The 14273-nt window shown below is 49.7% G+C and overlaps 1 protein-coding gene across 1 annotated transcript; it reads left to right on the top strand.

The window, feature by feature from the left end:
• The first annotated feature begins 4702 nt into the window (after positions 1-4702).
• Positions 4703-11572, top strand: LOC121754887. Its single transcript, XM_042150178.1, has 5 exons — positions 4703-5743; positions 5825-6053; positions 6657-6919; positions 7127-7179; positions 11533-11572. The coding sequence occupies exons 1-5, from the start codon at positions 4703-4705 to the stop codon at positions 11570-11572; spliced, it is 1626 nt and encodes a 541-aa protein (XP_042006112.1).
• Positions 11573-14273: the final 2701 nt, after the last annotated feature.

Here is a 14273-nt window from a genome sequence, read left to right as displayed (position 1 = left end):
GTTGGGCTATCCAAACTTCAGATTCAGATATCGAGATGGATGACTACTTCACTTGGTTCGTGGTTTTGATTTATGGTTTTTTTATTTCCTTTGGATTTGGCCCGCTTTTGGCCATCATCCTTGTCCTTTTTATGATGTATAGCTTTGTTATGTTTATTCTCTCTTTAGTTAGATGGTTAGTACCCGATCTGTGGGGATACCATAGTAGCTTTGTTAGCTCTTGTGTTTTGTATCTCTCGTGCGGACCGAGTCACTTTTGGGCTCGTCTGATGTATGTTCTTTTGGAGATTTTTGATATATACAGGTTGGGGGTCCGCCTTAACCCCCCGCCGTGATGGTGTTCGAGGTGTTGCCCTCTCACATCTTTCGAGAGGGCAACCGGCCAGCAGACTTTTTGGCAGGTAGGGGGGTCCAGACCCCTGCCATCACCTTCTTTGATGCGGATTCAGCGCCTCGATATTTGAAGTCGCTCGTCAGGATGGACCAGTTGGGCTATCCGAACTTCAGATTCAGATATCGAGATGGATGACTTCTTCACTTGGTCCGTGGTTTTGATTTATGGTTTTTTTATTGCCTTTGGATTTGACACGCATTTGGCCATCATCCTTGTTCTTTTTAGGATGTATAGCTTTGTTATGTTTATTTTCTCTTTAGTTAGATGGTTAGTACCCGGTCTGTGGGGATACCATAGTAGCTTTGTTAGCTCTTGTGTTTTGTATCTCTCGTGCGGACCGAGTCACTTTTGGGCTCGTCTGATGTATGTTCTTTTGGTGATTTTTGATATATACAGGTTGGGGGTCCGCCTTAACCCCCCGCCGTGATGGTGTTTGAAGGAAAAAAAAAAAAAAAAAACCCTAAACCCTAAACCCTAAACCCCTGAACCCTAAACCATCCAAGCAAACCAATCCAACCAAGCTGCTCTAGTGGCTTGGGAGTTGATATCAGGGAGCTTTCACTTCCTAGGAGGTCGCAGGTTCGAATCCTAGGAAGTGCAGATTTGGGGATTAATTTCTCCTTGGGTGTGGGCCCAGAATGACAACGAAGCGCACCTACGGGGTAAGACGCTTCACCTCCAACTGTTAGGTCGGGGGTCCGAGTCACATCGGAGGGTAGATGGGGAACCATCGTCGATCCTCCTAAATTTGAAAAAAAAAAAAAAAAAAAAAAAAAAAAAAAAAACCATCCAAGCAAACCAAACCATTCGTCACTTTGCACGCAAATCACACACACTAAAAACACACAATGCTCTCTAGCTTTTCGAAGTTCCCAAGTCAGATTTCGCCAATTTTTGTGTTTTTTGTTTAGTTCTTTTCCGTCAATCTTGTTCGTCTTAGTCGTTTACCCAATCTGTCCGATTGGTTTTTGTTTTCGGCGTGGTTTTGGTCGGTTTTTTGGTCGTTTTCTTTTTTTCCGTCGAGTCACCATTTTTTCCGTCATCTTCCTTTCCTTTTTCCGGCGGATTTTGCCGCCTTTCCGTCGTGTTTAGTTTAGTTTCTGTGTCTGCCAAGGTTGACAGTCAGTTTTACCGTTTCTGTTTGAAGTTTGGAGGTGGTCGGAAACCTTGAGGTTTTCCGGCAATGGCGGAAAACCCGCTGCGGAGGTTGCCGGCTTCCCCTCAGCGGGAACGCACGGATAAAGAAGAAACTGATCCAGTTTGGTGTGATGCGAGACAATCAGATTTACATTCGGAGTAGGAGGCCGTAGCAGAGGCGGAGTCGGGGGGTTCTGAATATTCGCCGTCGGAGGAGGAGGAATCTTCAAACGATTCGGACTTTGATGATGATGATTTGCTTAATTCGGAGGAGGAATTTCAGAGAGAAATGGAGGAGCAGCGCATAGCTGATGAGAAAAATGGTCATTTTCAGGAGATCCGACAGCCGGCAGTAAACCGACCGGAGTCAGCGTCGGAGGCGGCGGCGCCAGTTGCTGACCTTACTGCTAGGGTTTCGGATGTCTCCCCAATGAATCTGGACGAGAAGGGTGGCGATGGGAGGCGTCAGCAGATTGGTGAGAGTTCCTCCCGTAATAGCCGCGATAATCGCGGAAACCCAACCCTGCCTAACGTTCAAATTTCTTATGAAGATACGGGTGATAACTTAGGAAGATTGCATTCAACAGCTGTTAGGAGTGGAGTAACAGCAAATCGTGGAGGAGGGAATTTGAATTCAAATTTGGGAGAGGTGCATGCGTTTGAAAATTCGATTTTCTCCGAAAATAATTTGCCATCTTCTGCGTTGAGTGAGGGGAAGAATCAGCAGATTTCGTGTGATTCGCTTATGGAAGGGGAGATACGGTTAATCTCGGAAGGAATGTTTGACCCACATCAACTGGAATTGGCCGAGAATCTCGCGGCTATTAGGGAGGCAGATCGTATGCTGTATGGAGATGAAAATGCAACGCTTGATCTCAAGGAGGCTCGATCCCTGGTGGAGGCTCATACTGGAGTCGGGCCACTCAGCGGGCCTAAGGAATTGGGCCCGAATTTTTCCGCCATGGACAACGACCATTCAAATCAGGGCCTGGTAAGTGGCTTTTTAAAATCCTCCCTCTCCAAATCTGCTATCCCCAGCCTAACTCCTTCTGCCAATGATTCCCAGCCCAAATCTACTGCCCAAATGCCTACACCCCACTCAAAGCCCAATTTACCAAAACAAAATAATAAACCACCTTTGCCCAACAAAACGACCCACCAAAACAAGACCCAAATTTCCCACAGCCCAAATAAAAATCGCCCATCACCTAAACCCAACTCAGCAGCCCAAATCAAAAAAAATAAGAACAGCCTTCCTCCGCCAAACTCTGTTACCGGAAAGGAGCTTGCTGCGTATCTGTTTACCGGACGGCACCATTCCAGGCAGCCTCCTGTCCCACCAGTTGTTATACCCCTCAACTCCAACGAGTTTGAAGCTTCAAATATGATGGAATTCCCTCCGATTCCAGGCATGAAGGCGACCCCAGAGGCTGCTGCAGCCGCTGTTCCCAGCAACACAGCCACGGGTCACAGTCTTTCTATGCACCAGAAACAGTCGGGCGTTGTCTTCCGGCGACCCGGGCATGGTCCCCTCATCCTCTTGGGCGGATAGGATGGAAGAAGATACAATTTTGGAGGAGGAAACGACTATGGAAAATTCTGAAACCCCACATGAAGCAGCGGCTGTTCCGCTTGAAAGCAATCCAAATATTTTCTTTGGTCGATCAATGGCTGATGTTCTCAAGTCGGGGCAGCCGGCAGAAGGTCCAATTCTCCTAGACCGTCAACGAGCTGACAAGAGAGGCGAGGTCCGGATTGTTGAAGGTAAACCTTGCTTATATTTTTCGGCTAATGAAACTTCCACTCTTGCAGACCGTATAGGACCTGCCATCGTCGGAAAATTTTCTCACTCCATCCCCCCTGCCCACCAAATTCAAAAAGCCTTAGGTAATCTTAAATTGGTTGGTGCCATGTCGTGGAATTTTCTGAATGCAAAACATATTTTCATCCAATTGTCTGATATGCGTGACTATGTGAAATTGTTAAATGGTCCTAACAACTCTCCTGTGTGGTATATTGAACATCATCCCATGCGTGTTTTTAAATGGACACCTGATTTTGATCCGTTTTTTGAGATCCCTATTGTGGCTATTTGGTGTAACATTCTTGCTTTACCTGTGCATTTATTTGAGGAGTCCTCTTTGATTGCAATTGGTGAGATGCTAGGTAAGCCCGTTCAAGTGGATCGTGCCACTATTTCTAGATCGCGCGTTTCCTTTGCACGTATTTGTGTTGAGGTGGATCTGTCGAGGCCTATTCCAGAGGAGATAGATATTAACATTGCAGGGAAACATGTGACTTTGAAGGTGAAATGGGATAAGATCCCTTTATATTGTTCCGAGTGCAAGCACGTAGGCCACTCAGCGATGACTTGCTATGCTTCTGGGAAGCGCCCCATGCCTCCCAAGAGGGATTACACTCAAGGGCCGCCCTCCCAGAACAGACCGACCCCCAACAAAGAGGGTGAGTCGCGTCGTGCAGAGCAGCCCCTCGCTGCGAGCTCTGCGGCTGGTAAACAGCCACAGGTCCAGCGGCAGCAGTCTAGCGCGGGAAAGGCTACAGAGAGGCCTCCCCCAGAGGTTAGCCAGCCTCCGCGTCAAGTGAGACGTAGGCAGGAGTTGGCGGTCACAGAGATGGCCCCCGCCTCTGTCTCACACCCTGGGTCTTCTTCCGCAGTCGCAGAGGGTGCACAGGTCGCTGAGGACGACGGTTTCGTCGCTCCTAAGAAGAAGATGAACGCGAAGAAAGTTGCTAGTCGACAGAGGTGGCGAGAGAAGCGCCGGGCAGAGAGACGGGCAACCTCTATCGCAGAAAGGACAGTGTCAGACGGCGAGGGAGAGCATGGCATTGAGGCGGATGAGTCCTCGTCAGAGAGTGAGCGGGGTTCTAGATCGCTCTCTCCTACACTTCGACTTGGGCTCGGGTTCGGGCCCCTAGCGATGGTGTTGCATGACAACAACATGTTCGGAGCCTTGGAGGATTTTCCCTCTGATGATGTTGAGGTTGAGGTAGACAGCGATGACCACCAGGATCATATGATTTGTGAGGTACCGAAGACGAGGCTTGAACTCTCAGATCCGGTGATTCAGTACATAGGACCTCCTTCCCCTCCAGCAGAGGGTACACCGAAGAGGGCGAGGCTATCGGCCTCGGGAACTCGCTGAGTTTCCAATGTCTAGCCATTTCATGATCTGGAATGCCCAGGGGATAGCGAACGCTACTACCCAAGGCAGTTTCAAGAATATGATCGATATGTATAGTGTGTTGTTTGCCGCAGTGCTTGAGCCTCAGACAGAACCCCATCCTTCTTTCTTTAGTAGGCGCTTTGGGTTGCAATTTAGGTGCTCGAACACAAACGGCAAGATTTGGATCTTCTCTCACAGGGATTGGCAGGTCGATGTGATCGACGATTCCGAGCAAGTTCTTCATGTCCGAGTTACTGCTGCTATATTCCCTACTCCAATCTTTCTCTCCGTAGTGTACGCTAAGTGCTCGAGGGAGGGGAGATACGATTTGTGGAATAAGCTCAGGGACATCTCCTTAGCGACTGACGGGGCACCCTGGCTTGTTGGAGGCGACTTCAACATCTTCTTGTTGGAGGAAGAGAGACGGGGCAGTACGACAGATAGGCACGGAGAGATGATGGACTTTGCTGACGCCGTTGCAGACTGCCAGCTCCTGGACCCAGGCTTTGATGGCCCACCTTTTACTTGGACGAGGAGTGGGCTCTGGGAAAGGTTGGACAGAGTCCTTCTAGGGGAGCATTGGACGACAGTCTTTGCAGCTACTAGGGTGACTCACTTGCCTAGGATCTCTTCAGATCATGCCCCTTTGCTCGTGCGATGCCAGCTCACTACCCAGATTCCGAGGCCATCCTTTAGGTTTCAGAACATGTGGGTACGGCATCATACTTTCAGGGATGAGATCACCAGAGTGTGGGCGGCGGAGACGGGCTTCTTCGGCATGCTCAATCTTCAGTTCAAACTCAGCAGAGTGAAGAATTTTCTCAAAGGATGGAACAGAGAGGTCTTTGGGAACATCTTCGAGAGGCTGAGGGAGGCAGAGGAGGCAGTTACCGTTGCGCAGGCGGCTTACGACGGGGATCCCACAGGAGCCCATAGGAGTGAGCTCAGCCGATGCACCGCTTTCTATGTACTCTGCACTAGGATGGAGGAGGATTTCTGGAAGCAGAAGGCTGCCATTCGGTGGGCGGTAGAAGGCGAAAGAAATTCCAAATTCTTCCATGGGTGGGTGCGACAGAAGCGGGTGAAGTCACGGATTCACGCCATTCAGGCAGGAGGACAGACTCTCACGTCAGAGGACGATATCAGACAGTCGGCGGTAGGTTTCTTTCAGCAGCTGCTCACGACAGACGTTGAGCAGTTGGAGCAGCCGGACCTTGATCTCTTGAGCAGCCTTCCAGACTCAGTGGACCGCGAGGGCCTCTGTGCAGTCCCGGACTCAGATGAGGTGAGAGCGGCGGTCTTTGGCATCAGTGGAGACAGCGCCTCTGGACCGGATGGTTTCTCGTCCCTGTTCTTCCAGCACTGTTGGGACATCGTTGGAGCAGAGGTGGTGGCAGCAGTGGAGGACTTCTTCTTGGGGGCCCCTATGCCCCGCAGCTTCACAGCCACGACCATCATACTCTTGCCGAAGAAGGCAAGCCCGGCGACCTGGGCGGAGTACAGGCCGATTAGCCTTTGCAATGTGACCAACAAGATCATCACCAAGATCTTGACATCGCGTTTGGCGCCACTGCTTCCTCTAGTATTGGCGCCGAACCAGAGCGGTTTTGTCAAGGGTCGCTTGCTTAGTGATAATGTGCTCCTGGCTCAGGAATTGATTCATGATATCAGCAGGTCGCTCATTCAGAAGGCTAACTCCCCTAATCTGGCCCTCAAGCTAGATATGGCGAAGGCCTATGATCGAGTGCAGTGGCCTTTCCTCCTCATGGTGCTTGAGAGGATGGGATTCCCGCCGGGGTGGGTGAGTATGGTCAGGAGATGTATCTCTTCGTGCTGGTTCTCTGTGCTTGTGAACGGGGCTTCGGCAGGTTTCTTCCACTCTACGAGGTGACTTCGCCAGGGAGATCCGTTATCGCCGTCTTTGTTCGTGCTTGCTGCAGATTATCTGTCGAGGAGCTTGGACAGGCTTGTGGCTACACATCCTGATATGGAGTATAGATGTGCTCGACGCGCGCCGGCCATATCCCATCTGTCTTATGCCGACGACATTGTCATTTTTGTCAGGGCGCACAGACAGTCCGTGGAGAGGTTGGTACATTGTCTTGACCACTATTCTGCCGTGTCGGGCCAGATGGTGAACAAGGGAAAGAGTCACTTCTATCTCTTTCAGAAGTTCGACTCTTGGGCGGCCGAGGTGGCAGAGGTGAGTGGATTCCAGCAGGGATTCCTCCCTTTCACTTACCTGGGAGTGCCTATCTATAAGGGGGGGCTGAAGGCCGACTACCTTTTAGATATCCGACAGAAGATGGTGGACCGGATTCACAGCTGGTCCCACAGACATCTCTCTCTTGGAGGTCGCCTTGCTCTGATCAAGAGCACCCTTGTCACTATCCCTCTTCACATCTTCCAGGTTCTGAAGCCGTTTGAGTACTGGATGAGGGACTTGGAGCAGATCTTGGCCAGGTTCTTTTGGGGCACGGTTGGGGAGCAGAGGAAGATTCACTGGGTTAGCTGGAAGAAGAAGATTTGCTTGCCGTTGGATGAGGGAGGCCTTGGCATCCGTCGTTTTTGTGAGCTCGTCAAAGCTTTCAGCATCAAGCTCTGGTGGAGATTTCTCGAGCAGGATTCACTATGGGCGCAGTTCACCATGCGCAAGTATTGTTTCCATGCTGGTCGTGCCTTCATTTCTCCTTACTCTGTGCATGATAGTCCTATATGGCATCGTCTCACGGACATTAGGGGTCAGGTTCATGGTCTCATTAAGTGGTCCCTCGGCGAAGGGCGGATTAGTTTCTGGGATGACGTGTGGGTCGGGGATCTCCCCCTTAGGACCTATTGTCTGCCTGGGACTGATCTTCCTGCCGCTGAGGTCTCTAGGTTTTGGCGTGATCATACTTGGCATGTTGATAAACTGCATGATTATTTGGCTTTGTATGGTGTGCCTTTGCATGTGTTGGATCTTATCAGGGCTGTTCCGATTGAGGTGGGCAGGCGGGATGTGATGCGATGGAGCCTCACTGGTGATGGCGAGTTCTCGACGGCCTCAGCTTGGGAGCTCATCCGGACACGGTCCCCTAGACATTTCGGACTTCGCATGGTTTGGAATGTTGGGCTGACCCCGACCATTTCTATCTTCATCTGGCGCCTCCTCCTCCAGAGGGTCCCTGTTGAGTGCTATGTTCAGACCCGCGGTATCTCTCTCGCATCCAAGTGTCTGTGTTGTGTCTCTTCTTTTTCAGTCGAGTCTTTTCAGCATTTGTTTGTGTCGAGTCCGTTGGCGAGATCTGTTTGGGACTACTTCGATGGCTGGTTCCCTTATATTAGCACACACATTCACACGTGCACTGATATTGCACTTAGAATAGGTTTTTGGTGGAGGTCCTCTCACAGGGCTCCCACCTTGCACATCAGTTTTATCATTCCTTGCTTGGTATATTGGTTCATTTGGACGGAGAGGTATAGCTGCAAACACCACGGCGTTTCTTTTCGTTCTTCCCATGTTATTTGGCAGGTGATTCGGCATTTGCGGATTCTTGTGGCGGCGGGTGTGCTAGTCCCCCTTCATTGGCGCGGTTGCACCCCGACTGTCGACTTCATGCCTTCAGTTCCTCCTCGCCGACGAGTTCTGAGGTCCTTGAGTGTGCTTTGGCATCCACCCGACGATCCTTGGGTGAAGCTGAACACAGATGGGGCCTTCTCTACCTCGACGGGACAGGCTGGTGGTGGGGGAGTGGTTCGTGGCTCAGACGGTTCTCTTTTGAGGGCCTTTTGCACGCCCCTTGTAGCTGCGTCGGCCTTCGAGGCGGAGCTTCTAGCTCTTCTTCATGGGTTGACGATGGCTATGGAGTTCTCATCACAGGTTTGGGTCGAGATGGACGCAGCAGCAGTGGTCGCAGTGTTCACTTCGGGACGCATGGGAGCGGCGGACGTGAGACATCACATGGCTCGCATTCGCATTTTGCTCTCACAGATGCAGGTTCGGTTCTCTCACATCCACCGAGAGGGTAACCGGGCAGCAGATTTTCTTGCAGGTAGGGGGTCCAGACCCCTGCCATCACTTACTATGATTCAGATACAGCGCCTCGGTACTTGAAGTCGCTTGTGAGGATGGACCAGCTGGGCTATCCGAACTTCAGATTCAGATATCGAGATGGATGAGTTTTTATTTTTGTTATGGATTTTGATATGTATTTCTTGTATTTCCTTTGGGCTTGACCACTCCTTGGTCATCGCCCAAGTTATTATGTGCTTTATTAGTTCGTTTGCTAGATGGATAATACCCGGCTTGTGGGGATATCCTAGTAGCTTAGATAAGTTTTTTGATATGTATCTCTTTTTGTGGACCAAGTCACTTTTGGGCTTGGTCAATGTACGACACTTTATCGTTTGATGTGATATGGACAGGTTGGGGGTCCGCCTAACCCCCCGCCGTAATGGTGTTTGAAAAAAAAAAAAAAAAAAAAAACCCTAAACCATCCAAGCCCCTTGGCCTAGCGGTAAAGGGTGCTGGATACCGCGTCCATCCTGGAGGTCTCGAGTTCGAACCCTGGGTGGCGTAATTTGTCTTTCCTCCTTGTTATAGGAGTTGATTTGTAATTTCCTCCTTCATATATATGATATTAATATATGAAGTTAATTTTAAAAAAAAAAAAAAAAAAAAAAAAAACCCCTGAACCCTAAACCCTTTCACTTACCTAGGAGTCCCTATCTATAAGGGAGGGCTGAAGGCCGACTACCTTTTAGATATCCGACAGAGAGATCTCTCTTGGAGGTCGCCTTGCTTTGATCAAGAGCACCCTTGTCATTATCCCTCTTCACATCTTCCATGTTTTGAAGCCGTTTGAGTACTGGAAGAGGGACTTGGAGCAGATCTTGGCCAGGTTCTTTTGGGGCACGGTTGGGGAGCAGAGGAAGATTCACTGGGTTAGCTGGAAGAAGAAGATTTGCTTGCCGTTGGATGAGGGAGGCCTTGGCATCCGTTGTTTCCGTGAGCTCGTCAAAGCTTTCAGCATCAAGCTCTGGTGGAGATTTTTCACGCAGGATTCACTATGGGCGCAGTTCACCATGCGCAAGTATTGTTTCCATGCTGGTCGTGCTTTCATTTCTCCTTACTCTGTGCATGATAGTCCTATATGGCATCGTCTCACGGACATTAGGGGTCAGGTTCATGGTCTCATTAGGTGGTCCCTCGGCGAAGGGCGGATTAGTTTTTGGGATGACGTGTGGGTCGGGGATCTACCCCTTTGGACCTATTGTCAGCCTGGGACTGATCTTCCTGCCGTTGAGGTCTCTAGGTTTTGCCGTGATCATACTTGGCATGTGGAAAAATTGCTTGATTATTTGGCATTGTATGGTGTGCCTTTGTATGTGTTGGATCTTATCAGGGCTGTTCCGATTGAGGTGGGTAGGCGGGATGTGATGCGATGGAGCCTCACTGGCGATGGCGAGTTCTCGACGGCCTCAGCTTGGGAGTTCATCCGGACACGGTCCCCTAGACATTTCGGACTTCGCATGGTTTGGAATGCTGGGCTGTCCCCGACCATTTCTATCTTCATCTGGCGTCTCCTCCTCCAGAGGGTCCCTGTTGAGTGTTATGTTCAAACCCGTGGTATCTCTCTCGCATCCAAGTGTCTGTGTTGTGTCTCTTCCTTTTCAGTCGAGTCTTTTCAGCATTTGTTTGTGTCGAGTCCGTTGGCGGGATCTGTTTGGGACTACTTCGATGGCTGGTTCCCTTATATTGGCACACACATTCACACGTGCACTGATATTGCACTTAGATTAGGATTTTGGTGGAGGTCCTCTCACAGGGCTCCCACCCTACACATCAGTTTTATCATTCCTTGCTTGGTATATTGGTTCATTTGGACGGAGAGGAATAGCTGCAAGCACCGCGGCGTTTCTTTTCGTTCATCCCATGTTATTTGTCAGGTGATTCGGCATTTGCAGATTTTGGTGGCGGCGGGCGTGCTAGTCCCCCTTCATTGGCGCGGTTGCACCCCGACTGTCGACTTCATGCCTACAGTTCCTCCTCGCCGGCGAGTTCTGAGGTCCTTGAGCGTGCTTTGGCATCTACCCGACGATCCTTGGGTGAAGCTGAACACAGATGTGGCCTTTTCTACCTCGACGGGACAGGCTGGTGGTGGGGGAGTGGTTCGTGGTTCTGACGATTCTCTTTTGAGGGCCTTTTGCACGACCCTTGTAGTTGCGTCGGCCTTCGAGGCGGAGCTTTTAGCTCTTCTTCATGGGCTGACGATGGCTATGGAGTTCTCAACTTAGGTTTGGGTTGAGATGGACGCAGCAGCAGTGGTCGCAGTGTTCACATCAGACGCAGGGGAGCGGCGGACGTGAGACATCATATGGCTCGCATTCGCATGTTGCTCTCACAGATGCAGGTTCGGTTCTCTCATATCCACCGAGAGGGTAACCGGGCAGCAGATTTTCTAGCAGGTAGGGGGGTCCAGACCCCTGCCCTCACTTACTATGATGCAGATACAGCGCCTCGGTACTTGAAGTCACTTGTGAGGATGGACCAGCTGGGCTATCCGAACTTCAGATTCAGATATCGAGATGGATGACTGTTTTTATACTTGGTTTAGATTTCTGATTTATCATCTTTGTACTTCCATTGGGCTTGGCCATCCCTTGGTCATCACCCATGTTATTATCATGTATTTTATTTCTTTTAGATGGATAGTTCCCGGTATGTGGGGACATCCTAGGGTGTTTTCTAGTAGTTTGATACGTTTCATCTTTCTGGGCCAAGTCACTTTTGGGCTTGGTCTATGTATGATACTTTATTGGTTTTGATATGGACAGGTTAGGGGTCCGCCTAACCCTCCGCCGTGATGGTGTTTGATTTAAAAAAAAACCCCTGAACCCTAAACCGATGATTTTTTGTACACTTGGTTCTGGTTTTTGATTTGTATGCTTTGTACTTCCTTTGGGCTTGGCTATCCCTTAGCCACCTCCCATGTTGTCTTGTTGGTTTTTTGTTCTCTTGCTAGATGGATAATACCCGGCTTGTGGGGACATCCATGTTGTTTAGTTAGAGTTCTTGATATGCATTACTTTGTGGGCCAAGTCACTTTTGGGCTTGGCCAATGTATGACATTTTCTTGGTTTTGATATAGACAGGTTGGGGGTCCGACTAACCCCTCACCGTGAAGGTGTTTGAAAAAAAAACCCTGAACCCAAAACCCTAAACCCTTTTAAAAAAAAAACCCTGAACCCTGAACCAAAAAAAAATGAATCAAAAAAATGAATCCCTTGCATGCAAATCACACACACTAAAAACACACAATGCTCTCTAGCCCTTTGTATTTTCAAAATCCGATTTCGCCTTTTTTTCACGTTTGTTGTTCTTGTTTTTTCGTTCTTCTTGTTCGTTTGAGTCTTAGAAGTTGTTCTACCGATTTAGTTTTTGTCGTCGTCGTGTTTTTGGCCGTTTTCCGGCCATTTTTATTTTTCGTCACTTTCTCTCTCTAGATTGCCGTCAACTTCTTCCCTCTTTTCCGGCGGGTCTGGCCGCCTTCTCGTCGTGTCTGGTCTGGTCTAGGTGTTAGTGGTGGTCGTGGAGTCTTTCCTTCGTCTCAGTTTCAAGTTTGGAGCTGGTCGGAAAAGCTTGAAGTTCGGCCGTCAATGGCGGACCGATCGCAACATCATCTGCCTTCTTCTCTCCAGCGGCATGGCGGTGTTTTAGAGCGTGTCAAAGATATTGAATCTATAATGGGAAGAAATGGAGCGAGAAAGGTTGATTTGCAGCCAGATTCGGAGATCGCCGACGAGATTGGTTCGAACGTCTCCGAACACTCTATGTCGGCGGAAGAGATTGATGAAGATGATTTGCTTGATGATGAAGAAGAGTTTCAAAAGGAAATGGAAGATCAGAGAATCCTCGACTCAAAAAACGGCCACTTCGAAGAAGAGCTATCGCCGGTCGGAACGTCGGTGACGGCAGAAGAGGCGGTCGAGTACTTAGCTCTCTCTCTCGCTGCATTTCCACTGTGTCAGGGAGAGAACATGATGATGACTGAAAGGGAGTGTTCTCGCGTGGGGAAGGAGCATTCCCACGTGAATCCGGGAACGGGAGGTGGTGCTTTGTTGATGGGTGGATGTGCATTGTTGATGGGTAGATGCTCCGGCGCCGCTTCAGTCGTGAGTGAATAGGAAAAGCATTTGGGTGAGGACCCATGTCTGGAGCAGGTGCAAGTTCACGGAAATCTCGGAAAGGGAGGCGCTGCATCGTCAATTCATGAAAGAGATGATTTGGTTTCAGAGATGATGGAACAGCCTGTTGTTGAGAAAGGCATGGCTACGGTTTCTAGCATGCATGCTTGCATGGAGAGTGGGTACACATTAAATGCAAAGCCTTATTCCTCTTCTTTAGGTAGCACCGGGAATCAAAGCCCCGTGCCTATTTTTTCGGAAACTGATATGCGGCTGACAGCTAGGCATGGGCATGTGATTGGAGTGGTTAATGTAGAGGATCATGCGCTCCTTGCTCCCACCGAGAATCGATCCCAGGACCGTCTACCAGCTGCCTTTGCAGAAGAAAGCCAGCTTTTTGATCTCATGGAGGTTCGATCCCTGGTCGCTCACCAGGTAGATTCGGGCCCTGCTCTCGGGCCGCGAGTTCCAGCAATTTCTCCAGCCTTGCCCCAGCCCAATTCTCAACCAAATTACTCCCAGCCCAATAAACACCCCACCAATCAATCCCCTTCCATCTTGGCGAAGCCCAATTCGGATTTTATTAATCCAAAGCCCCTTCGGCCCAGTTCAATTAACCAACCCAATGCCACCTCCCCTCAGCCCAAAAAAAAACCATTTCAAATCCAAACAAGCTGCCAATTTTAAAAACAACTCCCCCCCTCTGCCTCGTCACTTCCATTCAGCCTCCGACGCCGGCAAAGACCTTGCCGTCGCGATTTTCACCGGCAAAAAATAGCCCAGCCAAGCTAATTCCATTCCACTCATTCAACCCCAACCCCCTAACGGCTTTGCGACCTCAAACATGGAGGATTTCCCTCCGTTCAGCGGCTGCAATTTCACTCCAGCAGCTCCGACTCCTACTGATCGGACAGCCTCCCCAGCGGCTGCTCCTCTCCCGGCGGTCCAACTCTCACACACGACATCTTTTGCTGCCAACAAGGTTAATTCACCTCCTCTTTCTTGGGCTGCTTTGATGAGCGAAGAAGATAAAAGGGAGAAAGAAGTTCATGGGAACAATTCAAAGGCACATATGTCTTCTTCGACAGAAACTAATGGGGATCGATCCAACATTTATTTTGGGAGGTCCATGGCTGATGTATTAAAGAAGGGGCAGCCGGCAGAGGGTCCGATTTTGTTGGACCGAGAAAAGGCGGATAAAAGAGGCGAAGTCCGCATTGTCGAAGGTAAACCTTGTTTATTTTTTTCGGCTAATGAGACTTCTCTTCTTGCAGGCCGTTTAGGTCCCGCCATCGTCGGCAAATTTTCACACTCCATCCCCCCTGCCCACCAAATCCAAAAGGCACTAGGTAATATAAAATTTGTTGGTGCTATGTCTTGGAATTTCTTGA

Source organism: Salvia splendens, chromosome 11, assembly GCF_004379255.2.
Source record: "Salvia splendens isolate huo1 chromosome 11, SspV2, whole genome shotgun sequence".
Taxonomy (NCBI): domain Eukaryota; kingdom Viridiplantae; phylum Streptophyta; class Magnoliopsida; order Lamiales; family Lamiaceae; genus Salvia; species Salvia splendens.
The sequence above is the reverse complement of the archived record's forward strand: the minus strand, read 5'-3'. Positions and strand labels throughout refer to the sequence as shown.

Bases quoted from the DNA above. Each gene is read 5' to 3' on its own strand.
- LOC121754887 (XM_042150178.1), top strand. From the start codon at position 4,703: ATGTCTAGCCATTTCATGATCTGGAATGCCCAGGGGATAGCGAACGCT. The intron at 6,054-6,656 runs GTTTCTCGTCCC...TGCTTGCTGCAG, and splicing joins CAGCGCCTCTGGACCGGATG to ATTATCTGTCGAGGAGCTTG. The intron at 6,920-7,126 runs GTGAGTGGATTC...CACATCTTCCAG, and splicing joins GGGCGGCCGAGGTGGCAGAG to GTTCTGAAGCCGTTTGAGTA.